The 23,462-nt window shown below is 32.7% G+C and overlaps 1 protein-coding gene across 11 annotated transcripts in view; it reads left to right on the forward strand.

Annotated features, from left to right (window-relative positions):
- Positions 1-23,462, forward strand: part of Rabgap1 (RAB GTPase activating protein 1) — a 160,949-nt gene that overhangs the window by 45,703 nt on the left and 91,784 nt on the right. For 8 of the 11 annotated variants that reach the window (XM_078048149.1, XM_005320940.5, XM_078048152.1 and 5 more), the window contains 8 exons: positions 2,242-2,476; positions 3,428-3,632; positions 5,416-5,590; positions 6,290-6,447; positions 10,036-10,146; positions 10,530-10,596; positions 11,354-11,456; positions 12,240-12,409. In XM_078048149.1, the coding sequence (XP_077904275.1) occupies positions 2,296-2,476; positions 3,428-3,632; positions 5,416-5,590; positions 6,290-6,447; positions 10,036-10,146; positions 10,530-10,596; positions 11,354-11,456; positions 12,240-12,409 (1,170 nt within the window). In that variant the 5' untranslated portion in view covers positions 2,242-2,295. Of the gene's footprint in view, positions 1-2,241; positions 2,510-3,427; positions 3,633-5,415; positions 5,591-6,289; positions 6,448-10,035; positions 10,147-10,529; positions 10,597-11,353; positions 11,457-12,239; positions 12,410-23,462 lie in introns of those variants that run through there. The other 3 variants (XM_078048151.1, XM_040286267.2, XM_013356682.4) reach the window with 2 other exon arrangements.

The raw sequence follows: 23,462 nt of genomic DNA on the forward strand, positions 1-23,462 counted from the left end.
GGGCACAAGACCTTTATTTTATTTTTATGTGGTGCTGAGGATTGAACCCAGTGCCTCACTCATGCTAGGTGAGCACTCTACTTCTGAGCCACAACCCCAGCCCCTTAAACAACTCTTAAAAGTCAAATTTTAGCTGGGCTCTGTGGCACTGGCCGTTAATAATCCAAGCAACTCCATAGACTGAGGCAGGAGAATTACAACTTTGAGGTCAGCCTCAGCAATTTAGTAAGCCTCTGTCTCAAAAAATAAAAAGAACTGGGATATAGCTCAGTGGTAAAGCAGCCCTGGGTTGAATCCCCAGTACCAAAAATAAATAAATAAATAAAATTTGTATGCATACGTTACATTTTCCTAGCCTTTATGGAAAAGTTAAGGAAACATAAGATAATTGTTTGTAAAATTTTTAAACTAGGGAAACATTAAAAATAAATATGTATAAACACAAAGACAACATTTATATATACATATATATATGTATACTTTCAAAGTAGGCATATTCTGTAATTGGTAAATATATTACAGTGGAGGCAGCCTATCCCACAGAACACTTGGGTTCACTTACCTCATATACTAAAAAGCAAAAGAGCACTTTATAGCATGTGAAATAAATCTTTCTATTTTCCTTCTAGTTGTAATTATTAATTGCTTAAAGAGGGAGTCTGATATCTTCTCACTTTTTGTCTTCAGGAAGTTGTAACTCCTATGTTATTTCTCCTTACCCTTGGAAGCAGTTTAGGTTCAGTTAAGCTCTGTTTTGTTTAGTCCAGGTGAAACACTATTTTACCATCTTTAAAAGAATCAGAGGCTTTTTGAAACTGAGTTCTAATTTGTTTTTTAGGTGCTTTGAAAACTATTTAAAGCAGAACTGGAAAAATTCAGTTTTTAGAAGTATAGAACCAGGTTTAACAAACAGTTAAAATTACTCAACCCACTTGTAGTTCCAGTAGCAATAACTTCCATCATAAAATGAAGTTCACAGAAAGAAAAGCTGTCATTGAAGCCATAGATCTTTAATTCCATGACAAAAGTAGTTGAAATGCTAGAATTTTCTCAGGAAAATATAGTCAAATAGTCTAAAAACTGTTTCTCAATTAGGATTTATAGGCTAAGAAAATTGAAGTTTGTAGGATTACAAAAGCCCAAAGCATTAAAAGATGTTTGAACTGGATTCCTTGGTAGCCCAGATGTACCCAGATGTGAATTTTGCTTTTTAACTTCAATTTTGCTAAATAGTCTTTTTTTTTTTTCCTTTAACAATCCCACAGCCAACCCATTTTAATTTTTCAGGATTTAGTCTTCAAAAGTCTTGGGCTTAGAAGTCAGCCCCTTCTTTCTTTCCTTCTAAATTCTTTTGTTAATTTTTCCATTACTTCTTGAATAAACAATTTGTGACAATACTAGATTTTGTCGTGTGGTTTTTCTTAGTGTTGGGCGGGCATCACTTGATTTTGCACTTGTTTATTTCCTGTTGAGCAACTAAATAAACCATCATGACTCTACAAAAATACTTGATGTTGTTGAAAACAGTGCTTTTATTCTTCAGTACTTTTTTACACTCATCTCCTCAGCTTTATTCGTGTTTTAGAACTTTAAGAACGTGTTCATATCAAAGAAGTCTCCTTCAGAAATACAGCAGATTTATTTATAGCAAAAGTCTTAAAAGTGTATGTGGAAATCGATTACCTTATAGGAATATTTCTGTTGATAAATTGGAAAAAAGCACATTTTTAAAATTTTTTTTTAGCTGTAGATGGATATAATATCTTTATTAATTTGTTTGTTTGTTTATTTATATATTGTGCTGAGGATCGAACCTAGTGCCTCACATATGTGACGCAAGCACACTACCACTCAGCCACAGCCCCATTATTTTTTCTTTACGTTAAAAGAAGCTGCTAAAGATATTCCTCTTAAAAACATCACTTCTCATTGGACAAATAAAATTAGAAATATTTTAATTGCCCTTATTTTAAGACAGTGTAAAAAACATTAACAACATTGGCAGGCTAATCCATAAATTTCTGGACAGTGGGCTCAATCAATATACTTCTGCATGAAAAACTGAATTAAGAGAGCAGCTGGAGTCCTTATTTGTAGATCTTGATTAATTCTATTTTTAAAAAACATTGAGAAGCTATCTTTTCATTACAAGAAATGCTAATAATTTTCTTTAGAATGTGAAACCATTTTAATCTGTATTGACACCACTCTTTTCTCACTTTGCTGATTTTTGACCTGTAGATTGTAGGGAATGGAAGTGAGCAACAGCTGCAAAAAGAGTTAGCAGATGTGCTGATGGATCCTCCCATGGATGACCAACCAGGGGACAAGGAACTTATGGAAAGGTCACAAGTGGATGGTGAAGGAGATGGGCCTTTTTCTAATCAACTCTCAGCTTCTTCCACCATTAACCCCGTGCCATTAGTAGGGCTCCAGAAACCAGAGATGAGCCTGCCAGTGAAACCTGGACAAGGAGGTTAGGATTGCTGCATTGCTTGCGTAACTGAAGGTTATTGTTTTTAATATTTGAGTGTCTGCACTGTATTAGAACTTGTCTGAGTTCTCCAGATACTAGGGAGTTGCCATTCTCATTCATTCTCTCTCTCTCTTTCTCTGTCTCTCTCTGTCTCTCTCTCTCTCTCTCTCTCTCTCTCTCTCTCTCTCTCTCTCACACACACACACACACACACACACACACACACACACATATATATTTCTCATTTCCCTTTAAATATATTTAAGTTATATAGAAAGAAAAATAGTAAATAAAACTGAGGTAGTCTTTTTTTAGAATGCTTGAAGATTTTTCCAGAAGAGAAGGAATTTGAATACAATATTGGAGTAATAGAGGGATTATGCTTGGTGAATAGATGTTTGCTTCATGCCTATATACTCTCTGAGAGTTGTCACCAAGTTGGAAAAGGGAGACTAGTACAAGAGACAGGCATAGCAAGGAAGGAGGAAAAGGACGGTTAAGTTTTATTTGGAAAAGTAGGGTGTTAAAGCTAAATGTTATTGGGAAAGTGAAAGCAAGGAGATTAAGAGAACCTAATAAAGTGGCTAAGCTGTTAAAAGAAAGCTTTAGAACAGAGTAGATAAGTAAGACAAAGCAGAGGCATGATTTTTCAGAATGGTAAAATACTGCTGTGTATTTAACTTAAATGTAAGTAATAAAGTCAAAATTCAGAAGTGAATTTGATATGAATCTGGATTGACTCCTAGAAGTACTACCTAAAAGTTTTGGTGTTATCATGAATTCTAGTGTGAGCTTTCTAGTTTTTGTGGACTTTCCTTTAGGGGTATGGCATTTTATCTCATTAGTATTTGATTTAGAACCTAAATGTTGTTTGCAGATTTTTATTTGCTGTTTATAGCAACAAAATGTCAAAATGAAAATAATCATCTTCTTATTCTTTTTTTCTTGCAGATTCTGAAGTGTCAAGTCCTTTCACACCAGTGGCTGATGAGGACAGTGTAGTTTTCAGTAAACTAACTTATTTAGGCTGTGCCTCAGTAAATGCTCCTAGGAGTGAAGTGGAAGCTTTGAGGATGATGTCCATCTTAAGAAGCCAGTGTCAGATTTCACTAGATGTAACCCTCTCAGTGCCTAATGTATCTGAAGGAACTGTGAGGTGAGACATGGCCTTAAAACTCTTTGTCGTATTCATATCAGTTCTCTGATATTTTGTTTTATAAACAAGCAATAGTGAATAAAATACATTATTTTATTCATATAGTGTTTAATTTATTTGGCACCAACATTAAATTTTCCAAAGATTACGATCTTCATGAAAAATGGACACTCATTTGTATCAGTTTGTATACTATCTCCATCCCAATCCTGTGTAGTACATTAGTGAAGTGAATTAAATAAGCTTTAAGAATATATTGACCATCAGAGTTTTCTTAACAAATTAATATATGTTTTCCTTGTCCCCCCAGGAAAGATACTAGTTTGACACATTGTTTCAAAATGGAATTTCATACTGATTTTGGAAATTAGAAAAAAATCCGTTGGTAAATATTAGCTATTAGCTATTCCGGTATAGCCCGTTCTTTTTTTTTCCTTGCAGTACAGGCCTTCAACATGGGGTGCTCTATCACTGTACTACATTCCCAGCCCTTTTTTATTTTTTATTTTGGGTAGGGTCTTGCTAACTTGCCCACACTGGTCTCAAACTTGTGATTCTTCTGCCTCAGCTCCTTAATTGCTGGGATTACAGAAGTGTGCTACTATATCAGGAAGTTTTTGTCTTTTAATGAGAAAAAGCACTAATAATAACAATAACTAACAGTAATTTCTGTTGGGCACATAAATGCTTTATAAATAATTTCCTTAATTCTCAGATATAGATTTATTGGGTCATTTTTATTGCTTTTGATATATTGCCAAATAGTTATCTAGAAATATTGATCCGGTTTATACTTCTGTAAGCAGTGAATTTGTGTCTCAGTACTTCAGAGGCATTTGGGGTTTTAATGGTAAAAGAATATAGCTTAATGTGGATAGTAGTCAGTCTGCATAATTTTCTCTGTGAGTAAAGAACAATTGCACAAAGATTCACAAATTCTAATTTTGTATTTGTTAAAAGAAGCTACTGATAAATATTTGTCTTGCAAATGCCAGCTGAAGCTTTATACTTTAATATTTTTTAATTCTATAAAAGCAATGAGAAAACTAATCTGACTTGTCTCACATTTTCAGAGCTTTCATGAAAGTTCCTTCAAACTTGGGTTAGATCCCCTTTCCTTTATGAACAGGGCCCTCTGTGGCCCTGCAGTGTTGACATTATATAATTCCCCCTGCCCCCCCCCCCCCGTGCTTTTCACAATTGTGTCCTTAGTACCCTGAACATTGAATGGAATATTTTAAGTATCACACAAATACTTGATGAATTAATAGACTTGGGTGAATGGCATCCTTTTTATTTTATTCGTTACTTTTTTCAGGAGTTAGCATTTTATATAATCTCCCCTTATTTTCATGAATCAAAACATACTTCACTCTTGAAAAAGACCTTAGTTTTTCTATTTTCTTAAATAATAATACATGTTAGGTAATTCTTTGAAATTATAATCAGAACACAACTTTACTGATCTACTTTATAGTCTAATTTACCAATGGACCTTGTCTCTACTTAGTTGCAGGCTGCAGAAGAAACATGTGCTTATTGATATTATTTCAAACCTTTCTATTGGCCTCCCCAAGCCATGAGACTAGTTTTTAGTAACATGGAACTATATAATTAATCACTGTAGTATTCTACATACAACTTATTTTCTAAAATTTAATAGGATTAGCATACAAAAGTCCTGTATGGTTATCTTGCTAGAAAGATGTCTTGAATCATATTATGAATATGTTGCAAATTGTTCATAATGCCTCTAATCTCTTTGTCTTTTTTTTCTGAACAGACTGTTAGATCCTCAGACAAACACTGAAATAGCAAACTACCCTATCTACAAAATCCTCTTTTGTGTCAGAGGGCATGATGGAACTCCTGAGAGTGACTGTTTTGCTTTCACAGAAAGTCATTATAATGCAGAGCTCTTCAGAATACATGTCTTTCGGTGTGAAATACAAGAGGCTGTAAGTCTTTTTTTTTTTTTTTTTTTTAATTTTTTTGTTGTAGTTGACACAATACCTTTATTTAATTTACTTATTTATATATGCTGAGGATCGAACCCAGGGCCTCACACGTGCTAGGCAAATGCTCTACCCCTGAGCCACAACCCCATCCCAAGAAGCTGTAAGTCTTTAAGAGAAAATCGTGAATATGAAACTTCACTATTTGCCTCTGTGACTGATAGTGACAGAGGAAATTGGTTAGCTGCTACTTGATTGGGTTAGATAAGCATCCTGGTGCCATCAGTGACATATTTGCAAACCATTTTTTAGAGCTAAATTTATTAGAACTATTGAGGGTGTAACTTCATGGTAGAGCATTTGCATAACATGTCCAAGGCTCTGAGTTCAATTCCTAGTATGACAAAAAGAAAAAAATTGTTAAAACTATTTTTTATGATAATATATGTGTTCAGATATCTTCTAACAGAAAGTGATTTATCACTTGGATTTCTAATTTTTTTCTCTTTTTTTAGGGAAAAAAATACTTTCTGGTGAGGTTTGGTATTTGCTTTTGAGGCCTAACAAATTAGATAATTTTCCAAAAGTATCTTATTAGTAGGGGGAAGATGATTACTCCCCTTCAAAAGTTGATCACCTTCTAGCCTTAATCAAAACAGTGTCTCATGATAACAGCGCATTTCTTAACATGTCTGGTTTCAGGTAAGCCGGATACTCTACAGTTTTGCCACTGCCTTCCGTCGTTCTGCCAAGCAAACCCCACTTTCAGCTACTGCTGCACCACAGACTCCTGACAGTGATATCTTTACCTTTTCTGTGTCTTTAGAAATAAAAGAAGATGATGGTAAAGGTTATTTTAGGTAGGGCACATTATTTTATTAATTTTATTGAGTTTGTATTAGCATGCTCTATTATATGTCATTCAAGGGAAAATCCAAGGCAGATCACATATACCTTTCATACCATAAAATTATTGCTTTTACAGGGAGGGTTACTTTTTAAATGTAAATGGTAAAAGAAAAGAAAGAAATTTATAGAGGCAAAATTTGAAGAATTTTCAGGCAATAAAAAATCCATGTGACCTCAAAGTAGTTGGCTGACTACTCTAAAAAATTATGACTAGCCAGGCACAGTGGCACACATCTATAATCACAGCAACTCAGGAGGCTGAGGCAGGAGGATCTTAAAGTTCACAGCCACCATCAGCAACTTAGGAAGGCCCTAAGCAACTTGGCAAGTCTCTGTCTCAAATAAAAAATAAAAAGGGCTAAGGATATGGTTAAGTGCCCCTAGGATCGTCCCTCATACCAAAAAAAAAAAAAAAAAAAAGTGACTAAAGTTCAGTCAGCTAGATCAGTAAGTAGCTCTATTTGTTTTGCTGTTTTTGTTTGGTTGATTCGTTTGGTTTACTTGATTTTATTTGAAGAGCGTGAGGCTGTTTTTAAAAGAGAAAAAAACTTTTTAAGTTGTTGATGGATCTTTATTTTATTCATTTATTTATATTTGTGTTGAAAATTGACCTCAGTACCTCACACAAGTGAGGCAAGTGTTCTACCACTGAGCACATCCCCAGTCCAAGCTTAAGGCTTTAGAAATCAAGTTTTAGCATTAAAGTTTATCTGGACACAGTAGAAGGAAGGTTTTGTCTGAAGTGTGACCTACCATATAGAGAGTTGAAAATAACTTGTTTAGGTTTTTAAGCGAAATAATTATTTGTTGGAAAACCCTGGAATAAAAATAAAAGCAGGTTTAGTTTAATTATTGCCACTATTAACAGTATGACTTTTTCTAAGTTTCTTCACATCACTTGACAGTAGTTTCCTTACTTATAAAACAAGAGGTTAAACTCTCAAATCTTTTCTTGTTTTAAAGTTTTATGGTTGCAAATTGAGTTTTTACCTTTATATATCACATATTACAAAATGAGTGTTTATTAGAATCATAATCAATGTCATAGTTAGATACAAGTTCTTGTTCCTCCACAACTCTCATAAAATGTGTAAAATGAAATGATATAAAAATATAAATGTTGTTTATTAATTGCTTTTAAATTAAAAAGCACAGTGACTCAATTGTGGGAAAAATCGTTACCCTTGGTCTCCTTTCAAACTTTGATATTTTCATGCCATCTGGTGGCCAATTTAGGATATACTGGAGTATCAATTTTTGTTTGAGGACTAAAATGGTAGACATTTTGTCTGTGCCTTCTCATTAGCTACATTTCCAGTCTGAAAGCAATACCATGAGGTAATAATTCCTACAGTGTGCATGCATGCCCTGGGAAAAGAATATTGCAGTTAATACCATTTTTAATATTTTTCCTTTAAAAAAAACAAAGTAATTTCTTTAAACTTATTTTTTGAAGATATTTATGTAGTTCCTCTTGTAAAATTTCATAAACATCCCTATTTATCCTCAGATCAAGGAGATTTTCTTACAGAAAATTGTTAGGTGGTCTGATTTGCTTATCATTTGTTTGTTAGGCCTTTGTCATCTTTTTGGTGCATGATTTTACTGAACTTAAAGTTTAAGGTAATACTATTGTTAACCCAGTCTAGTGATGAAATTATTAGAAAATATGCTTTTCTTTGTCAGATTGAATTTGTCTAATGCAGTGCCTTTATCTAGTAATTAATATGTTTGGGAATTTATATATAGAAATAATTATTCAGGTACCCAAAAAATTAATCCACATGAATGTTCTTCTTAACACTGTATATAATAACAAAATTAAAAAATGGAAATTAAATATTCACAGAATGGAGTGATTAAAATATGATGGTATATCCATATGATTTACCATATATTCCAGAGATGTATGTGTATGAAATTAACCACAAGTCTGATAATCAGGTATTTTTTATAACATAAATTTAGATAATGTGCATTGGGAAGAATGAATGCGTTCTTCCCTCCTTATTTCTGAAAAAATAATTCTTCATTATTATACTTTTTATCTTCTTAATTTAGCCCTCATTTATATTTATACCATTGAAAGCAGTTTTATTTATTTATACCATTCAAAGCACTTCTCCTGTGTGTGTGTGAGAGAGAGACAGAGTATTTAAATTACTAAGCAACCTCATAAGTTAAATTGGGTAGTTAGTATTATGCTTTTCTTATAGGTAAAGAAAATCAGGGAAATTAAGCCTAGACCTTGGTTTCTTAGTTTCTACCACAGGAATTAAGTGTCGGATCCATTCAATGACACAATTATATGATTGAGGCCCCTGACATTTGTTCAGGTTCACTGATTATACTTTAAACTCATATGTTGATGTAGTCCTTTTAGAGTCAGGAAACAACTTTATATATACTAGTTTAAATTGCTAAAAGATGAGATTTTATTTACTTATAACTTCAATACCCACAGAACTTAGAGAACAGTATCATTACTGATAGTTGAAGTTGAGTTCCTTTCCATCTCAGGTGAGAATTTTATTTGCCATGAATATTTAGCAATTTGCTCTGCAAAATTTTTCTTTGAACATGTTTGTCCTTTCTACACTGCATTGTTAATATTTTTTTGTAATCTGTTATAAAATGTTCTTAATTTTGTTAATATACAAATGCAGATGGGTTTCAAAATTTTTCAGAACCACCTTTAGTAGGTGGTTAGAGCTTTAATATAGTACCTACTTTAGTAGGTACTTAAAGCTTTAATATAGCCATATATTGTATCTACTAATTGTTTTGTTGCCATTATGTTAAAAGTTCTACAGAAATAAAATACAGTTTAGACTTATATTTGATTACCACATACAGGTTTTTGTCTTTGAGAACAAAGGAGCTAGGGAACATGATGTGTGGGAGACTAAGGGATTATTTTGATAAACTGTTATTTTAAGAACATTTTTTATTTTTTTATTAAGCTGATGCTTATAAACTGTCGTCAGTGTTTTTATAATTAGTTACACAGGTTTATAATAAGGTTATCACTGCTTAAGAGAAATGTTAGCAGCTTATCATTGGCCATCTATTCCTCATTCCTATTATTTTTTAAAAATAACTTGTTTTGATACTCAAAGGGTCTATGATTGTCTTTTTGATCATTATATATTTAAACAAATTAGGCAATAATAATTTATTTGTAAAAACAATTACAAAATATACCGGTTGCTATGCTAGGTACTTTGCAAGTATTTAATTTTCACTACAACAAAAGACTAAAAAATAGGGCTGGGAATATAGCTCAGTTGGTAGAGTCCTTGCCTTGTATGCACAAGGCCCTGGGTTCAATCCCTAGCACCCTCCCCCACAAAAAAGACTAAAAAATAAATCTACATTTTAGGAGACACAGCAGTGTTTTTTGTTGATGGTGGTGGTGGTGTTATAAAACTAGTCATAGAAAAAAGAATTAGAGATTTGAGGTCTTTGTTTATAAAAATCGTTTTAGTATGTCGCAGGAAAACACTTTGCAAAAATCATTGAAATATGTTTGTCTACAGTGCTGTTCCCAAAGACAAGGACAGACAATGCTTTAAACTACGCCAAGGAATTGATAAGAAGATTGTTATCTATGTACAACAAACAACTAATAAAGAACTTGCCATTGAAAGGTAAACAATTTTAGTAAGTTTAGCGTAAATAAAATTTTTTTATTTTTAAAAACCTAATGAGAGAAACACTTTTTAAAATGTATTTGTAAATTTTTTTGTCCTAGGATTATTTTTGCTTATTGAAGTAAATACTTCTTTATTTTGAAGTATTCAAAGTAAATTATTAACTAATATGTGAATCTCAATTACATGGTAATAAGAGACAAATAGAATTTACTTAAGTTAAAGAAATGAAAATTATCATTTGATCAGCATTAATTTATTGCTAATTCTAATAAGTGTCCTTTTCCCCCCATAAGAAGTTTTTTAAAAAGTGATCCAACTTAAACATTTAGTGTACTTTGTCTTTTCCCCAAAATTTATGGCAGTTCTTTTTTTTACAGGTGTTTTGGCGTTCTCCTTAGTCCAGGAAAAGATGTACGAAACAGTGATATGCATTTGTTAGATTTGGTGAGAATTTATTTTTTGTACTGGAAGGTTAATACTATTTCTGTAGGAAAGGTTGTTTTACTGTATCATCAGAATATAATGTTAGAACATGTTGATGAAGGTATTATATGTAAGCTATAAAACAATACACAAAGATAAGGGGATTTCCTTATTCTTAGCATTTGTATTTAGAAGTCTGACCTTGGATAAACATCTCAGCTTTTGTTTCTGGACTGTGTACTAGTGTTAATAATTATCTAGTTTTTTGGTTTTTGATTGTTTACCAGTGATAATTAAAAAATAATTAATTAAGATTGATGTGAGAATAAAAGGAGAAAATTTATCAGAGAATTCTTTTGCAAACTACCATGAGTTTTACAAGTAGTTGGAGATATTAGGATTAAGGCTATTAGATGAAATCTTTATTTTCAAAACTAAAAAGTATATGGTGATTATATACTTGACAGAAGAATTTATCATACTTCTAAATTTTATTTATTTTTGTAGAGATAATCCATGCACATATGATTAAAAATTGATGTTTATTCAATTTAGTATGATTTTCAAGCATTTACTTTAAATGTAACTTTTTAGGAACAATTGTACAAATAAATGGCACATCTTTAACTATAATTATTCACATGCACTTCTTTAACAAAAAAAACCCTCATTTTCAACTCCTATTTAAGTGTTTTTTAAAAGCAACAAAATGGGTTAGCTGTTGTTTATCCACTTGAGTATTAAGATGTAATTTTCCCTTTTTTTTTTTTTTTGTTAGGAGTCTATGGGTAAAAGTTCAGATGGAAAATCATATGTAATTACTGGAAGCTGGAATTCCAAATCCCCACATTTTCAAGCTGTAAATGAAGAAACTCCTAAAGGTGATACATATTGCTGACATGAACAGAAATTTTAGTTTCAGGATAATACTTAGATCTTGCTTGACCTATCTCCAGTATTTACTCAATTCTGGTGAAACAAAGAAATGAATAGTTCTTGTGTTTATTGTTATTTTTGACCTTTAAACAAAGTACCATTTTTGGCTATTCATTTTCCCTTCCTTCTCTTCATTTTCCCTCTTCCTCTTTTTTTAAATTTCTATTTATATATTCATCATACTTCTAAATTTTATTTATTTTTGTAGAGATAATCTATGCACATGATTAAAAATTCAAAGGCTATATAGCGCAAAGTGAGTCTAGCATAGTCTTTATCCTCACCCAACCCAATGAGAATCACTATTAGCTCTTTTTTTAAAATATAACTTTTCAGATTTTTGTACAGAAAGAACTTTTTTCAAAATATTTCATACTCTTCCCAAATGATCTTTAATGGCAACGTAATATTCTGTCCCGAAAATGTAATGTTACTTGCTTAATCAGTCTGTCTCATTGAGCATTTCAGTTTTTCATGTTATTAGTAGTGACATAGTGGATAAAGGATAAAACAATTCTAAAGTATTTTGACTGTTGGTGAGAGAGGTATATAAAAGAAGCCATATATTAATCATGTATACAAAACTACCTGACAGTATGTTTCTTTAGTTGATGGTTGATCATAAGATATCTTGAATGTTTGTGATAAAATTACTTTTATATTAATAGTATGACTAAGTGCATTTCTGTATCTTTTGTTTCACTCATCATTTTTCTCACTTTCTCTAGATAAAGTGCTATTTATGACCACAGCTGTTGATTTGGTAATAACAGAAGTACAAGAGCCTGTTCGATTTCTCCTAGAGACAAAAGTTCGAGTTTGCTCACCTAATGAAAGATTATTCTGGCCCTTCAGCAAACGTAGTACTACTGAAAATTTTTTTTTGAAACTAAAACAGGTACTGAATTTTTTTATAAATATAGAGGGGGATGGAAAGGTGAATTCACTTTTGAGACTAACTTACAATTAAGCTGTCAATCAGAATTCAAAACAGTTATGTGTATTTTAAATATAGTAAGGCGGGGGGGAATGTCACTTTTAGATTTATCCACCTTTTTAAAATTTTTGTTGCTCTAATTTTTCCTAACAATTCAATTTCTCATTTGGTCTCATTTACCCTCACATGAAGAACTTTTTTTAACATTTCTTTTAGTGCACATCTGCTAAGGATATATTCTTTTAGCACTCATTCTCTGCAGATGTCTTTACTTCACTTCATTTTAGTTAGATATTTTTACTAGATTGAAGATTCTGAATTGATTGTTTTCTTCTTTCAATTTTTTCAAATACTATCCCACAGTCTTCTGACTTCTGTTATTTTGGATTAGAGGTCATTTATATTATTATTCATATATATATATATATATATATATATATATATATCGTTTCTCTCTGGCTTTGAAGATTCTGTATTTTGATTTTAAGACATTTATCAATTATGTGCCTAGTCATGATTTTTTTCTGTTTATCATTCTTGGGATTTGCTGAACTTCTCAAATGTCTAAAATTTTTAAAATAAAATTTTGGAAAAATTTGGCCTAGTGTTTCTTTACCTTTTTGTCTGCCCAGCTCTCTTGTCTCTCCTTAGAGTATTTCAGTTCCCAGTGTCTTAGATATTTTGAACTTAGGAGTATTGAACCACTAAGCTACATCCCCAGCCTTTTAAATTTTTATTTAAGTTGCCTAGTCTCTCCTCTGCCTTAGCCTCCCAAGTTGCTGGGTTACATGCTTATGCCTTTATACCTAGCTGCCTCATTTTTTAAAAAAATTTTATTTAGTTGTTGATAGACCTTTATTTTCTTTTTTAAAAATTTATTTATATGCAGTAATGAGAATCAAACCCAGTGCCTCACACATGCCAGGCAAGTGCACTACCACTGAGCCACAACACCAGCCCTTCTAGCTGCCTCATTTTTAATTAAAAAAAAAAAAATAATGGGAGTTATTGAGGATTGAACCTAGGGCCTCATACAAGCTGGGCACATGTTCTACCATTGAGCTATATGTCAGTCCCCTCCTCTTTTTCCTGCTTCATGGTTGTTTTCTCCTGAGATTTAACTTTTGTTTTTGGTTTGCTATACTAGGGATTGAACCTGGCATGTGCTGTCACTAAGTACATCCCAGCCCTTTTAAAATTTTTTATTTTGAGATAGGATCTCACTAAATTGCCTAAACTGACTTTGAATTTGGATAACTTAGTAAGATCCTCCAACCTGAGATTATAGGAGTGCACTACTGTGCCTGGTCATTTATTCTTTTATGAGCAAGTTTCCACTTAATCCTAGAGCATCATTGTAGTATAACTGCTTCAGAAATCCTTGATTGTTAATTCTTAAGTATGATGAGTAACATTTTAAGTGATATATTGTAGAGATTTTGGATTCTAGTGTTTTCTTCTGAAAAGTATCTCATTTTCCTTTTTTTTTTTTGATCGGGTAGTTAACTTTGTCAGTCAGACTTCTTTCTTTTGTTTCCTGTGGTGGGCAGCAGCTGAAATATCTGTTACATTCTCTTAGGTTTTCTTGGCTCCTAGTTGTGCCACCACTTACTGCCCTCCATTCCCCACCCCCTACCTCCCTCCTTGTCTTCCTTTTTTTGTGGTATTACCGATGGAATTTAGGACCTTGCACTTGCTAAGGAAATGTTCTACCACTGTGCTATACCTCCAGCCTTTCTACCCCCATTTTACTTTGTAGCTAGCTAGCAGAACTCTTAGGAAGAAATCAAGGTGCCCTATGACCTTTTAAATTGCTAATCTGAGTCGTCCTCCTCTTTACCTATCTTCAGTATTGGATATAGGTAATCACTTCTTTCTTAAATACCCCTTCTTTGCTTAGCTTTCAGGATATCTCAAACTTAACATGATCAAAAAAGGTACTCTTTATTTCTTCCCCACCCTCAGATGGCTCTATTTATCTGCCATTAGTGTTTCAGCTTTAGTTGTGTATGCCAAGAATTTTACTTGTATTTCTTAAACTTCATATCCAATCTGTCAGGAAATCCTTTTACTTTAGTGTTTCAGTTTTAATAGTTGTTTAAGCCAAGAATTTTACTTCTATTTCTTAAACTTCATATCCAATCTATCAGGAAATCCTGTTTACTTCCAAATACAGAATAGGTACCACCTCTCACCTAGGTTATATTACCTTACTTATTATTCTAATAACCTCTTTACTCATCTGTCCCCATATAATCTGTTCTCAGCATTTTTCTGCCCAAAACCCTCTAACCCTATTCTTTTCATTAAAAGCCAGTTTTCACGGTGGCTTACCAGATTCTACCTGATCTGCTGCCTATAAGATTATAAACAGATTTTAAACAGATTTCTCTCTTTCATTGTTCGCTCTACTGTCACCATACTCTTTTGAATTTTGTTATATTCACTTTCCCATCTACCTGGAATGCTCTTCCTTTTTTAAAATTTCTATTTATCTATTTATTTACTTAATTTTGTGGTTGTAGATGGACAGAATGCTTTTATTTTGTTTTTTTATTATGTGGTGCTGAGGATCAAACCCAGTGCCTCACGCACGTGCAAGCGCTCTACCACTAGAATACCCCCTGGAATACTCTGCTATGTTGTACTTCCTAATACTCACATGCTTCGGGTCCTTTAGTCGGTGTTCTCAACAATTTACTCTTACCCCTCACTTAATACTGCAATTTGCCTACTCTTCCACTAGTACTGCCAGTTCTCTGTACCCTTAAGTGATAGATGTGTGTGTGTGTGTATAAATAAACATTTGTTTATTAAGTTTTTTATTTTTTCATTCTCTGCTACAGCAAGATTCTTAATCTGTTTTGTTCACTGATTTATACCAAACATTTAAGACATAGTAGTTCCCAATTATTTATTGAATTGAGTTTGTTTACATGCAACATCAATTTTTTATTACACAAAATTAGTGTTATATATGGATTTACTTGAATGTATATTTACTTGGTTATATTTAGGAAAAGGAAGCAAGCAAAGCAGGAATAGAGATTTCTTCCCAATGTTGTCTTGAGAGATGGAATGTCAACCCAGGTCTTAATAGGAGCAGAGGATTATCTTAGGGTCATCATCTAGGACTTGGATATGGAGTCAGAGTCTGGATTTTACCACTGACTGCTATTATGACTTTGAGGAAGTTCCTGTAAATTGACAGCAATAGTAGCATCTCCCTTGTAATAGTATTGTGATATGAAATGAGAAACTGTACATCACACTTATTAGAAGTTAACAGTACATAATAAATTTTCCCTACATTTTAGTTATTATATTTGGAGAGGTACTGTGGAAACTCCATGGGACACAAGAAAAATGAAAAAAGCACTAAATCTTGAAATCACAACAGCATTGATTATATAGGTGGAGAATCTGCGCCAGAAGAAGAATACTTCAGATATAAAAACTAGTTTATAAACATTACTGCACATTTAGGCAGTGAAAGGAAACCAGCAAGAAGCAGTAAATAGGGGCTGGGGATGTGGCTCAAGCAGTAGCGCGCTCGCCTGTTATGCGTGCGGCCCGGGTTCTATCCTCAGCACCACATACAAACAAAGATGTTGTGTCTGCTGAAAACTAAAAAATAAATATTAAAAATTATCTCTCTCTCTCTCTTTAAAAAAAAAGAAGCAGTAAATAGAAATTAATTGAATAATATTTTAACATAAATTTGTATATTAAAAATTTTTCTTTAATTAGCATTCTGTCTCTTCAACCTTATTTTAGTGAATGTAAAATAAACTACCCTGATCTTAAATTTCCCTTAAGGTCTAATGTTACACAACCTTGACTTCAAAGACTATATGAGTTTATAGGAAAATTAGTTCTGTGGTTGAGTGTGGGATTATGTATTTTTTTCTTGAAAATAAATTTGTTTAATTTCATTTCCATGAAAGATTTACAATTTATTCTAATATAGTATGTTATTCTGACACTTTCTGCATATTTATTTTAACTAGGCTAAAAAAGACCTAATAGGATAAACTAGCCAAAAACATACCCGATATATAGTTCAGTAGACTTCTTTTTCTGTTAAGATTACAAATTAAACATAAACTTGATTGTCAGTCATTTATTTGAAAAAAAAAAAATCCCAGAAGTATATATGTGGAAGCTGGGAGGGGGACAGGAAATTCCTGATGATAATCTTTCATTTTTCTCCTTATTTGGTTAAGTCTTTATGTATGTGCACGAGGGGAGAGGTGAGGGCAAAGAGAGTTAGTATGTGAAGACCTTGAATAATTATGTACTATCTTGGAGCACTTGTACTATTGTTAATCTTACATAAAATGGAAAAAGTTTGAACATCTTTTTACTGTCTTATAACACTTAGAGCACTATTAATTTAATCCCCTTGTAACTTAATAAACTCTGTGACCATTACTCTTCTAACCACTTGGCTTTCTTTTTATGTAACTTGCACAGTGATCCAACAAGCATAAATAATATTCTCTTTTTATGGACAAGGAAACTGACATCCAAAGATGTAAATTAGTAGATTTTGTGGAAGTTGCTTCAATGAGATACATATCTAAGCCTTCTAAGGTTCTCATCCAGGGTTCTTTCTATAGAAACATGCTACTTTTGTCTTTGTTTCTAAAAGAAGGCAAAATTTTAAGATTTACTTGAATGAAGCATAATTTAAAAATTTTAACCATTTTCAGTTCTTATCAAAATGAAAAGGAAACAATACTACCAAGCAAATTTTAAAATACATAATGTATGTTATTTCTGGGTTTTGCTGCCAGTATGGGAAAACAGTCATACAGATTTTTAAAATATCTTTGAAATTGGTTTTTTTTTTTTTTTTTCACTTTCCCATTTGGGGGATTATTTACATTAAGATGGCATCATATTAAAGAAGATGCTTTTAAAATTAGTAAGAAAAGAAAGTTTGCTTTCTTGGTTTTAAGTTTCCAGATACCATTTTCTGAAAGAGGAAGAAAATGATATAAATACAGACTGAATTTTCCAACAATGACATAAAATGAGCAAACGACTAAGTAATCTTGGAACTATAGAATTTTTATTGCCAAAGAAACTGTAGGGGACTTAAATCCTTTATAAAATTACTATTTTATAAATGAAGAAGCTGATGTCTGAAAGACTAAGATCATGCAGACAGGTAATTAATAGTATAATTGGAACTGAAAACCTGGGCCTGTTAAATACTATTTGCTGTGTGTGTGTGTGTGTGTGTGTGTGTGTGTGTGTGTTGGATGAATGTGCATTTGTACTGTATTCACATGTACGTACACGTGCACTAAATTGCTATATCTCTTGAAAGATGTCACCATGCTTACAGTTATACCATAGCTCTTCCACTGCTAAATCAGGAGGTTCATAATACCAAGTTGTTATACTTTTCTGATGAAAGTGTGATGATTTGATAAAAGTGGGACCACTGGATTTTTTCCTTTGTAAAAATTGAATTTTCTCTTCATATTTAGCAGTTAGTCTGTAGGATCTTACTTTGGTAAGATTCAGTAACGATTACTTGAACACAAGCACTGTAGTACGGTCTGATAACCAAGGTGTCTACAAAGTGACTAATAGAAGGGTAGCCTATTCAGTGTGGATATACTGCGCAAAAGGAAGGTTCACATGCTGGGTAGGTTGGCATGAGATAGCACAAGATTTCACCACACTGCTCAAAACAGCACATAATTTAAAATTTTATCTCTTGAATTTTCCATTTAATATTTTAAGTTGCAGTTGATGGTATTTTGCTAAAACTGGAGCAGGTAGAACAAAGATAAGAGGATTCAGTTGTATCCTGTTCTTCAACTTGGTTTTTTTTTTTAATATCTTTATTTTATTTTTTGTGGTGCTAAGGATTGAACCCAGTGCCTCATGCATGTGAGGCGAGCGCTCCCCCTCTGAGCCACAATTCCAGCACCCTCAACTTGCTGTTTTTAATATTCAAATCAATATTATTTCTGTACATCAGCAATGAATACTTGGATTTGAAATGTAAAGCACAATACAACTTACACCCAAGAAATAATAGAAAAATATGAATTTGATTAAGATCAATATATACAAATTTCTGGAAAAAAATAAATGAATAGAATGTAAATAAATGGTAAGTTAGTCTATGATCATAGATAAGAAGTTTAATATTATTGAAATGTCAGTTATCTCCAGTTAGGAAAAATATATTGAACACAATCATGATAACAATCTCAACTTTTTTAAATATTTTTTTTAATTGTTGATGGACCTTTACTTTATTAATTTATTTATATGTGGTGCTGAGAATCTAACTCAGTGCCTCACATATGCTAGGCAAGCGCTTTACCACTGAGCCACAATCCTATACCACCAATCTCAACTTTTAAACTTATGTTCTAGTATCCATTGTTGATACTTGCCTGAATTATAGTTGAGTTCATTTACATATTTTCAATAATACTTTTAACATTACATGATTTTCTTTTTAATAAATTATTAATGAAATTTAAGATTTTGGGGAGAGGGAAGTACTAGAGATTTGAACCCAGAGGGCTTTTACTACTGAGCTACATCCCCAGCCCTTTTATTTTTTATTTTGAGACAGGGTCTCACTAAGTTGCTTAAGCTGGCTTCAAACTTGGAGTACTCTAGCCTCAGCCTCCCAAGACACTGGGATTACAGGCACATTCACTGTGCATGGCTAAAATTTAAGATTTTTATGGAACATCTTTTTGTCCTTTGAGTGTGTTGCAGTAATATTATGAAATAGGAACTTAGAATAATTTTTTGTTTGTTTGTTTGTTTTTTGGTGCTGGAGATCAAACTTAGGCACTTGAGCATGCTAGCAAGTCTTCATCTTCAGCCAGAATAATTCTTTTTTGTTGTGGTTCTGTTACATTTGATATATAGTTAGGTTTACTTGTTTTTACTTATTTTCAATTTGGGGCTAGGGTTTTTTCGTTGTGGTGGTGAGTACTGAACACAGGGATGTTCTACCTCTTAGTTACATCCCCAGACCTTTTCTAATTTTTAAAATCATTTTGAGACAAAGTGTCTGACTACGTTGTCCAGGTCAGTTGAATGTGTGATCTTCCTCCTTCAGCTTTCCAAGTAGCTAGGCTACAGGGGTATGCCACCACACCCAGCTCCTTTCTTTTTTTAATGTCTGCATAATACTATGTTGTTTAGCTAAACCATGGTCTTTTAGTGAATTTCCTATTGATGGGCACATAATAATGTTTTATGATTTGTTATTTTTTTCCCCATCATTTACTATTTCATGTCATGTTGCAGTGTCAAATTTGTTGTGCATTTGTCATTTTAAAATTTTATTAAAGTGCATCTTAGAATAGTTTGCTTTTGATAGAATCGCTGGCACATAAGGTCAGTGTATATATAATTTTAATTGTCAAATTCCTCTTCATGAGAGTTGTAATTATAAGGATTGGTAGGTTTTGAGAATATTGTTTGTTTGTTTTTCATTCATAGACTTGTTGAAAATGTGTTTCAATTAAGGATCTGAATTAGGTGAGTCATTGGTAAATAAAGAGTAGTTTTAGTTGATTAGTGAGGTCAAGCCATTTTTCATGTTTAAGTGTGACTTTCTGTGTATTTCCTATTTATATCTTTTATCCATTTTTTTTCTCCTAGATTTTAGTATTCTACCTCTTAATTTTTAGAAGTTTTTATTCATGAGATTAACCTTTCGAGATACACTGTTTCTCGTTTGTCACCTATCTTTTGACTTATATTTTGGCAATTTTCTTTGGGTTTGCTGTGCTGTTTTTTTTTTATGTACTCAAATTTATCAACCTTTTTCTTTAAAGGTTCTGAATTTGGATCAAAATTAGAAAGTGTTCCTTGTCCCCAAAAAGAATTTACACATCTTTCACCTGGCATTTACATGAGTTCATTTCATTACTGTTATTTAGATCTCTGATTCATTTTGCATTTTATTCTGGTAACTCTGGTGTTTAGTTTAAAAAATGACCATCCATTTATCCCAATGCTGTCCATTAAAGATTGTAACTTTCAGTCAGGCATGGTGGCAACACTCTTTAGTCTCAGTGACTTTGGGGACCAAAGTAGGAGAAGCCCAGTTAAAGGCCAACCTGAGCAATTTAGTGAGAACCTGACTCAAAATAAAATTTAAAGAAGGCTGGGGATGTGGTTCAATGGTAGGATACCCCTGAGTTCAATCCACAGTAACTGAAAGAAAAAAATTGTAACTTTCCCTTCAGTGATTTCTGATGCTGCTTTTGTTATATTTAAATCTCTTTCTGGTTTTCTATGTTCTGTTCCATTGGTCTTACATCAGTATCACACTGCTTTAATGATATGGATTTTATAGCTTTTTAATATTTGGTACGGCCACCTTCCTTTCTAAATGTTTTTTTTTTGTGTGTGTGTGTATGTGTGTGAGAGAGAGGGAGAGAGAGAGAGAGAGAGAGAGAGAGAGAGAGAGAGAGAGAGAGAGAGAGAATTTTCTTGCATGTTTTAAATTATTTATTTTTCTTTTAAACCTGAGCAATAACTGATCTAGCTCTGGGGAATAGCTACTAGTATTTTTATTGGAGAAGAAGTCATCTCTTCCAGGAACATGGGTTTTCTTTACTTATTTAATTCCACTTTTCTTCTGTCTTACCAAATTGCTTTCTGGTATTAATTATACATATAATTCACATATTTTATATGTATCATAACCTACAATTTAATGTTTAAGTTATATGATAATTATATATATGATCTCGTATATATATGAGATCTGTATTATTTTTATTTAAAAGCTTTTTATCATAGATAATTCAAACAAATTTTATTAAAATAATGTAATGAGTCTCATGTACTGTGACACAGCTTCAACAATGAACATTTGTTTTTTTATAGCTGGAATTCTTGATTTATAAGGTTGGTCTCATCCTTGACTCCATTTAGCTTCACAGTGTATATTGCTCTGGTCATTGTGAATCATAGAATTGTTTGTAGGTGAACTTCATTGGTTATCTCTTCTATTGCCTTTTTCAAAATGAAGAATTCATGCTGATTGTTGAACTGTTTTATATAACAAGTAATGTTTCAAAGAGCATATATAACAAAACAAATGAAATTCTGTTCTCTATCAAAGTACAGTTTTTGAAAATTAAAAATCATAAATTTAAAATGAACATATGTCAAAGATTTTAATTGGATTCATTAATTAGTGAGAAAACCAGAAAATTGGTAACTGGTTCTATGTATTTGAGAAACAGGTTTTATATGGTCCTTCCTTTTAGACACACACACATACACACACACACAGAATAAGATTGCTATGTCAGAAACAAAACTAGTTAATGTCCCTTTGGGTTGGGTTTTTGTTTTTTGTTTTTGTTTTTGTTCTCTATCAATGACTCACATTCCAAGCTCCTTTTTATTTTTTATTTTGAGACAGGTCTTGCTAAATTGCTGAGGCTAGCCTTGAAACTGTGGTCCTCCTGTCTCAGCTCCCAAGTTGCTGGGATTACAGGCATGCACCACTGGTCCCAGCTTAGGTTGTCTTTTGTTTTGGTCAGAAATTACTTACATATCTTCTGGGCACAAACTTACAAGTTAATATGTAATTTCTGAAAGTCTGAATTCTTATTTTTAAAAATTTATTTATTCTAATCAGTAATACTTCATTTTATACAAATGGAGCACAATTTTTGACTTCTCTAGTTGTACCCAAAGTAGGGTCACACTTTTTGTGCAATCATACATGTGCCTAGAATAATGATGTTTGTCATTTCACCATTTCACCATAGTGATAGGAAAGATGGTGAAATGACAAACATCATTACTCTAGGCACATGTATGATTGCACGAATGGTGTGACCCTACTTTTTGGTACACTACCATCATGTTCCCTCCCCTCCTCCCCTTTGCTCCAACCAACCATCCAAAGTACCTTCATTCATCCCATGCCCCTCCCATATTATAGATTAACATCCAATTATCAGAGAAAATTTGGCCTTTGGTTTTTTGGGATTGGCTTGATTCACTTAGCATGATCCATTTACCTGCAAATGCCATAATTTTATTCTTTTACTGCTGAGCAATACTTTATTGGGTATATATAACTCAATTTCTTCATCCATTCATCTATTGAAGGACATCCAGGTTGGTTCCACAGTTTGGCTGTTGTGAATTGTGCTGCTATAAACATTGATGTGGTTGCGTTACTGTAGTATACTGTTTTCAAGTACTTTGGGTATAGACTGAGGAGTGGGATAGCTGGGTCAAATAGTTCCATTCCTGGTTTTCGAAGGAATGTCCATACTGCTTTCCACATTTGTTGCACCAGTTTGCAGTCCCACCAGCAATGTATGAGCGTGCCTTTTCCCCCACATCCTCGCCAATATTTATTATTGTTTATATTCTTTATAGTTGCCATTCTGATTGGAGTGAGATGAAATTTTAGAGTAGTTTTGATTTGCATTTCTCTAATTGTTAGAGATGTTGAACATTTTTTCATATATTTGTTGATTGATTGTATATCTTCTTCTGAGTAGCGTCTGTTCAGCTCCTTAGCCAATATATTGATTGGATTGTTTCTTTTTTTGGTGTTAAGTTTTTTGAGTTCTTTATATATCCTGGAGATTAGTGCTTTATCTGATGTGTGTGTGGCAAAAATTTGCTCTGAAAATATTGGTTCTGTGTTTACCTCATTGATTGTTTCCTTTGCTGAGAAGCTTTTTATTGAATTCTTTATTAATAGTAAGTAGATAATAGTAATTGGCATATTTCTCTAGAAAATTAAGTAATCCTTAGACATGTTAAACCAAAGTAGGAAATGATAGTGGTTTAAATTTTACCTGACAGTTGATTTTATAAAGTTTCTTTGGAACACAGTCACACTCCCTTAATTTGCATGTTGTTTATGTCTGCTTTTGCACTCAAATGGCAGAGCTGCATAGTTACATAGACTACTGGCCCACATACAATTAGGTATCTGTCCTTTGGCCCTTTATAGACAAGCTTACCAATTACT

Source organism: Ictidomys tridecemlineatus, chromosome 4 (assembly GCF_052094955.1).
Source record: "Ictidomys tridecemlineatus isolate mIctTri1 chromosome 4, mIctTri1.hap1, whole genome shotgun sequence".
In the NCBI taxonomy this organism is placed as follows: Eukaryota; Metazoa; Chordata; class Mammalia; order Rodentia; family Sciuridae; genus Ictidomys; species Ictidomys tridecemlineatus.